The sequence below is a fragment of the Pleurodeles waltl genome, chromosome 10, assembly GCF_031143425.1.
Source record: "Pleurodeles waltl isolate 20211129_DDA chromosome 10, aPleWal1.hap1.20221129, whole genome shotgun sequence".
NCBI classification, from domain to species: domain Eukaryota; kingdom Metazoa; phylum Chordata; class Amphibia; order Caudata; family Salamandridae; genus Pleurodeles; species Pleurodeles waltl.
In genome coordinates this window covers 345,675,023-345,682,902 of record NC_090449.1, presented here as the reverse complement: position 1 = coordinate 345,682,902, position 7,880 = coordinate 345,675,023, and the positions used below count along the sequence as shown (strand labels likewise).

The 7,880-nt window shown below is 42.4% G+C and overlaps 1 protein-coding gene across 2 annotated transcripts in view; it reads left to right on the top strand.

Moving 5' to 3' along the window:
- Positions 1-4,954: 4,954 nt before the first annotated feature.
- The window catches only part of EEF2KMT (eukaryotic elongation factor 2 lysine methyltransferase), a 181,357-nt gene continuing 178,431 nt past the window's right edge, over positions 4,955-7,880 (top strand). For both annotated transcript variants that reach the window (XM_069210581.1, XM_069210580.1), the window contains exon 1: positions 4,955-5,186. In XM_069210581.1, the coding sequence (XP_069066682.1) occupies positions 5,109-5,186 (78 nt within the window). In that variant the 5' untranslated portion in view covers positions 4,955-5,108. The remainder of the gene's footprint in view (positions 5,187-7,880) is intronic.

Genomic DNA, 7,880 nt, shown 5'->3' with positions numbered 1-7,880 from the left:
CATAAAACTGGCTAGCAAAGCTTATATAACCAGCCAAATTGACCAAGCTGGTAATTACCCCAAATCACTTTTCAAAGTGCTGAATGAATTCACTAACCCTCGCGCCTGTGTACCTGAAACTCAGGTGCCACAAAAACTGTGCGACTCTTTTACCTCTTTTAGCAAAAATTCCCTAAGGAGCCTGATCAAAATGACACTGAACTGAACTTCATCTCCTTCCCCCAGAAACACTTGCAGTTTAGCCAATATTTATTTGCTTACCCTGGGTGAAATCCAGAATGTTCTTAATACAGTGAAGTCAAGCTCACCCATGGATGTATGTACTACTAGAATTGTTGCTTTACTTTCTAAGCAACTGGCTCCAGCTATATGCTCCTTGTTCAACCTATCTATCAGTACAGGTAAAATTCCCTGGGCTTAGAAAGAGATATGTCATGCCTATTCAAAAAAGGACAATCTTGCTTAATCTGACCTAGCTAATTATTGGCCCATTTTTCTCCTCCCTTCTTTAGGCAAAGTACTCAAAGGACTAATTGATAATCAAATTACTATCTACAGAGCAACATGATATCAGACCCTTCCTAGTCAGGGTTCCGCTCTTCACATAGTACTGAAACAGCACTAGTGGCGTTCACTGAGAACATTAGATTAGCCTTAGATGTCGACACACCAGTTATGCTTGTGTTGTTAGGCCTATCTGCTGCATTCAATACGGTGTCCCACTTGAGGCTGCTGCAAAGTTTGTATGACAAAGGAATTTATGGGACAACCTTACAATGGTTCAGTGACTTTCTAAACAACAGAACCCAATCCATCTCCTTGTGCGCTTTTAAATCACGTACCATGCAGATAGAGAAGGGAGTGCCCCAGGCTCCTGTCTAAGCCCTACACTTTTTAACACTTTGGTGCCCCCCTTTTGCAAACATTGTTAGAACTTTTGGTTTCGAAATCCAGTCCTATTCAGATGATACGCAGTTGGTCATCAATACAATAAGATTATGAGTGGTGTGGCTAGAGTAGGTCAAAGGTTGAAACCCTATACTAATACTCTTAAGGCTTATTTTTGGCATAAGAAGTTGGCTATCCATTTGTTTAATCTAGCAACCGTTAATGCTTTTGTTGTATTAAAAAATTGTTCTCCAGAGTCAAAGATGAAATTTGTTCAGTTTCAGCATTCTGTGATAGGTGGCCTTGTTGTAATGGAACAGACAAATGCTCCTAGAGTTGGAGTGGTGAAGGGTGTGGCTAGATTGATAGATTGCAACTTTGCTGATTACATTTCTCCCATGCCCAAAAAAAAACCAATCCCTGTAGGAGATGTAGAGTCTGTATCTGAAGAGGCGTTCAGAAGGAGAGCCATATGTACTGCCCTGAGTGTCCTCCTAAACCTGGGGTATGTGCACCCACGTTTTAATTTGTACCACATGCAACAGAGTTATTGGGAGCAAGTGTGAACGTAAAAGTGAACTGACTGGTCTGTATTGTTTTATATTCTTTGTTCAGAACTCACGGTTGGCATTAGTGTGATGTATTTACTTAGATCTGTTGTGTTTGTAGTTATAGTTCTGTATTTACTTCCAACTGGTTTGTTTTTTTCTTTTTTTTTGGTTAAAAACAAATGTGATGGCAGTGTGTGTGGATTGGCGCTTGGCTGGTGGTGTGTGTGTGGACTGGCACTTGGCTGGTGGTGTGCGTGGACTGGCGCTTGGCTGGTGGTGTGTGAGCTGGCATTTGGCTGGCGGTGTGCAAGTAGTGACTTGCTGCTGGTCGATACACACACTGCTGGTCAAATGCCAGACCACACACTCTGTCAGCTGCCAGCCAGTGTGATTGCTGTGTCTGTCATGTGTGTGTATGTAAGTGATGGGCCCTTGAATACTGCTGCCTGTTGATTTGAGTGTTGTAATGTGCTGGGCCCCCGTCTGTCGGTGTGAATGGTCTTGTGTGTGTCACATATGACAGGTGTGTGAATGACGTGTAAAGTGGTTGGTGTCTTGATGCAGCTTTAAAGCTCACAAGCTGCGAGCCATTGGTTCAGTTTTTTAACCTTTCAATTATTAACAGTGTATTTCATTTTTGTGAAGTCTCTTATTACAATTTTACATTTTAAACCTTCACTCACCCTCGAGACAAATCCAACAAGTATACTTGGGGAAAAGGTAGTTGTTCAGTAATATTTGTCTTTTCTGTCTTTCTCTGCCAGAGTGTATATTGTTTCTAGGAAAAATCTACAAAGTCTAGATATTTTCCTGAACTAGACACCCAGGAGAGTACAGGGTGGTGGGCCCCTCATGGATCCTAACAAGTTTTCTTACCCACAATGCCCTCCAAACCTCAATATGTGACTAAAATCACACATTTTCCTTGCATTTCTGTGCCATATTCTTCCAGAATCAGAAGAAAACCACAAAATTCCTACTACCCAGCATTTCACCACTTGTCCTAATAAAGATGCTGCCCCGCTTGTGTGGCTGAGTCTACTGCCAACGACAGGAACTGTTCAAACTTCAATAGGAGTTCCCGCAAAGGGACCGCCTTGACCTTGGTTTGATAAGCCCAAGTGAGGTACCATTTTCATTGGGGGACTTGGAAAAATGTCAGGTGGAAGCAAGGTTGTCACTCCCTGCAGATTCTAGAGCTTTCTATCACAGAAATGTGAGGAAAAGGTTTTTTAGTTGAAGTTTCAGGTTTGCAAGTGATTCTGGGTAACAAAACGTGATGAGAACCACACAAGTCATCCCACCCTGGATACACCTAGTAGTCTAGTTTTAAAAAATGTACAGGTTTGCTGGGTTTCCCTAGGTGCCAGCTGAGCTAGGGCCCAAAATCTAGAGCTACCCACATTGGAAAAAGAGGGTCAATTTTGGGTGGAAAAATGTGCTCGTCCATGTTGCGTTTTGGGCCGTTTCCTGTCGCGGGCACTAGGTATACCCACAAAAGGGAGGTACTATTTTTATCAAGAGACGTGGGGGAATGCTAGGTGGAAGGAAGTTTGTGACTCCCCATCGATTCAAAAACTTTAAATAACAGAAATGTCAAGGCAATGTGCTTTTTTAGTCAAAGTTTGAGGTTTACAAAGGATTCTGGCCAACAAAACCTGGTGAGAGCCACGGAAATCTGCCCACCCTGGATACCCTAAGGTGTCTAGCTTTCACAAATGTACAGGTTGCCTAGGGTTCCCTAGGTACCAGTTGGGCTGGGGTCTAAAACCTAGAGCTACCCTCACTGGAAAAAGAGTGATTTGGGGCAGAAAAATAAGCTGCGTTCATGTTGCATTTTGGGCCGTTTCCTGTCACGGGCACTAGGTCTAACCACACAAGGGAGGTACCATTTTTATTGGGAGAGCTGAGGGAATGCCTGGTGGAAGTAAGTTTGTGGCTCCCCGTGAATTCTAGAACGTTCCATCACAGAAATGTGAGGAAAATGTATTTTTTAGTCAAGGTTTGTGGTTTCCAAGGGATTCTGGGTAACAAAACTTGGTGACAGCCACGCACGTCAGCCCACCCTGGATAGCCCTATGTACCTAGTTTTAAAAATAATTACAGGTTGGCTAGGTTTCCCAAGGTGAGAGCTGACCTAGGGTCCAAATTCTAGAGCTACCCACATTTGAAAGAGGATCCGTTTTGGGTGTAAAAATGTGCTGCATCAGTGTTGCATTTAGGGCTATTTCCTGTTGCGGGCACTAGGTCTAACCACACAAGAAAGGCACCATTGTTATCAAGAGACTTCTAGGAGCACAAAATAGTAGAACATTTGTTATTACCAATTGATTTCTCTGCATTTGTGCCTTTCAAGTGTAAGACAGAGTATAAAAAAGATGACATTTTGAAAAATACCCTTCAAATCACTTGCTAGTACAGGCACCCACAAATTCAGAAATATAGACCTAACCACTGCTCCTAAACTCTATATCTTGTGCCCATTTCAGAAATACATGTTTTCTTGATACCCAATTTTCACTCTGCCTATTTCACTATAAGAATTGGTCTATACTCTGTACACAAAGAAAACCCTTTGTACAGTGCAGCTCAGTTGTTTGCTCTGGGTACCTTGGAGAACCTACTAACATATCTATCCCCACAGTCAAAGGGGTCTAGCGGATGTAATGGTATATTGCTTTTGTCAATCTGCAATTGGAACCAAAAGTTACAAATGAAAATGTCACAGATGCTTATTTTTTCCAACTCATTTTCAATATTTCTTTATTTCAACAGTTATTTTTCTTGGGAAAACCTTGATGGCTCTGCACATATGACCCCTTGCTGAATTTGGAATTGTGTCTGGTTTTCAGAAATGTATAGCTTTTCAGAATTACTTATGGGTTTCACTCTGGTTTACATCACAAACTGGAAGTAGGTTGAGACCACAAAAAATAGGGAAAATGGGCTACCTCTTAGAAAAATGCTGAAACTGTGGTACAAAAATAAGGTTTTTTGATTCAGCTTTGCATTCTCCTGAAAGCTGTGAAGATGGTGACTTTAGTACAGTAAACCCTTTCTGGATGACAATGTTAAGGAAAAAAATGACACTTTTCTCTGGAGACCTTTCTAAAACGTTTTATTTAACTAGAAAATAGTTATAGAACCCTACGAGTTAACTACTCCAAACAGCCTAAAAATGGCTGGGGGTGGATTTTTGGGGCCTAGCAGCGAAGGAGTCAACGTGTCACGATGTTGTTGTCAACTTGCAGCTTGTTTCTGACCAATTAAATAAACCACAGCAGATATAACCATCAAATTTGTCCTTTCAGCCAAAAACGTTTAAGTTGTATGTCAGACGCCCGCATACTTTCGGATTCCCTCTCTTGCCGCCTAATTTAAGGGATGGCAGAGTATTTATCTGATAACTTTTCGGACTGGTCTGTCATCCCTAACAAGCAATGTTAAAAAAGAACATGTACATGCATTGAAATGAATCACGCCGTGCCGAGTATTTACTTCCGGGTACGGCACGTAGCAAACACGGGGAGCTGAAACCCACAATGTCAATTACGCGCCTCCTGTCTAAATCCGGAGGAGACAAAAAAACGAACGCCAGGAACACAAGGTGACGAGCTCTGAGTCGGTTGTGGACTTCTCTTTGAAAACATTTTCCCGGGCGGTGTGATTATGGAGCAGCAACAGCTGATTGCTTCCTTCCAGCGTCTCTTCCTAGCTGGGCGACGGCTGTTTTCCTTTCCTTGGGCGGTGAGTACAAGGAGCGCCGCTATCGCCCCGGAAGTCCAAGACGAGTAACTCTATTAACTGGTGTTCATATCCGTCGGTTGCTTGCACTGGCTTCGCACAAACCCTTAGGTGTTGTGGACACCAAATGACTAGGGTGACCAGATAGTTCCATGTGGCGGGGGCACTACTGTTACATTCATGGGCTTTACTTTTACACGAATGCATTCTGGGAGTTGTAGTCCTGGTTAATTTTAATTGCGATAATTGGACCAACACGCCTGATAATATTGATATGTAAAAGCAGAGTCCAAAAATGGAAAAGCGGTGACATGGAGCCATCTAATTACCCTATACGTGGGCAGTTGAGAGAATGGATAACAGAATCTCCAGTGACCCTTCTGGTACGATCTGTAGAGAAGGAGGTATTTTGGCTAATTTGTTGCACACTCCCTGGCCGCGAGAATAATTTGTAGTACAGAAACAGCCTCATCTGCGAGACCCCTTGCATTCTGCACTGATCCTTATTTTTAAGTGTAAAGTCGATTCATGTGGAAACTCAAAAGCTTTTGGACGTGGTACTATATATTATTAGTTTGCTTCTGTGCAGTTACCTGGTAATGCATCCCAAATTTAGGGCAAGCCAAGGAGCAAATACACGTGCCCCACCTTGTACTCTAAAGAGTTTTGAGAGGGAAATTTAGACAAATATATCGGGGGAAGAAGGGAAGGAGGACGTTAATTTCCAAAATAAGTATTAAGAGGGAAAAAGTTAAAATTAATTAATTTGCTTTAAAAAAAATGACAATCCTTGCCCAAAGCGGAAGTGGTTATCCAGCTGTTGTATGTTTTCTGTAGTACTTTGATCCGTGCAATCCTCCACCATCCTGTAACAAAGTCGGTACCTTGAATACTCCGGCAACGACATCCAACACCCCTCATGATACTCAGACTAAACTACCCTGTAAACCCTCAAATAACTATACCCCATGCACCATAAGCCCCTGTGACTCTTATATCACATTGATACCCAGCACCCTCCAAACCCTTGCTCCCTGGTAACCTGCACCTCCTAAATCCCTCCAAGGCCGTATTTGCTGTTCCCCCACTTTGGCATTTGGGAGGGACATTTGACCACAGTCCCTTGAAATAGAAAAAGCCTTCCCAATCCGACCCTGACCCCAAATTATGGACAAATGCAAACAACAAAACTCCACCTCACTAGTACAGTTCATAAACTTCACAGCACCCATCCCCAAAACTCCCCAATGTCCAAACATTCTCCCCATTGCACTATTCGTAACATCAGTCATCCTAATTTGCTCATCATGACATGCCTCCTTCCCCAAAGTCCACACAAATTTTATATAACCTTTACTCTTTGACCCCAGTGCCTTCTAAACTACCCCACTTTCCTTCACCCACCAATTGCTCACTGAATCAACTAGACCCGCACCGTGGCTACCCAGCGCATGCTCACCAGGCAAATGTGACAAAGGTGTTTTCTGGCCCCACCATGAGTTTCCAAACATCTATAGTGCCATCACAAATCCACACCTAAGATTTTCGCCTCTCGTTTTCCTCACAGCTAAGAGATGGTGCTTGTTAGCAACAAAAAAGACAAATGCACCTAATCAGGGTGAAAAAACGCAAATTTCTTGACAGTGTTTCACTGCACCAACACACCTAATGTGTGTTACTTACAAACAATCCTCCTCTCCCTATTCAACTAGCACCAGGCTATGTCATGTTTCAGTGCCTCCTCCATAGCCTTCTTGGTACAAACCTGATCCAAACAATGTATGCGCAAGACCATCACTGCTTTTAGCTTGGCAAATCCACATTCATCATTTTAAAGTGTGCTAACCCTGAGAGGTACACAAAATCTTTTTGCTCATATTATATGATCAATATATCAGCACGGTCTGTGTCTACAAACAGATATGCTGAAGAGGGCAAAAGTTGTCCCCAAGGCATGCCACTGTGTCCCTGCCAAAAGTCCATATTCTGTCTGCTGTGAAGTCAAAGGGATCTTCAAAAAAAGACAGGAATTGGGCTTTTTGACCCCCGCCCCATTTCATATACAAGCGCCCTGCAAACCAAATTAATGTATTTTCTGTCCTGGGGCCCCAAACACGTCTTACAAGAAATATACAAATGCCTAATTAACCTTTACGCTTACCTCAATTCCCTAAATTGATTAATATAACACTTACCAGAATCAGGCTTCCACATCCTTATCTGTCTCATATCTTCTTGAGGAAAAACTGATCTATCTGCCCCAATTCTGAACCAATACGTTCCATACTTCACTGCCTGTAGCCCCAATAACCTTCATACCTTAAAAAACCAACATATTAGCTGCTGCCAGCCTCTTACCATCCACCCATGTGACAAAAATGTTTTAAAGACACACTTACAGACCACACAAACCTTTTCCACATCTTCAAAGTACAAATGCTACACCCTGCCTTTCCCACTCTGATATGTTTTTGCCTACATTATCATATGGCCCAGCCATCTCGTTAGATTTCATCAGCCTGTCTAGTAACCCCCTCCATATCCCTCCCTTCTTCTATTTTAAGCCACCCAACGTTTTATTGATTTGTTCTTATATCTTCTTCTTAAAGTTTAAATTTCAGAGGCCGGAAATTAATGACTTTTGTTGAAGATTTCCAGATTTTTTTCTGGATTTTGGCATAAAAATGCTAGCAACAT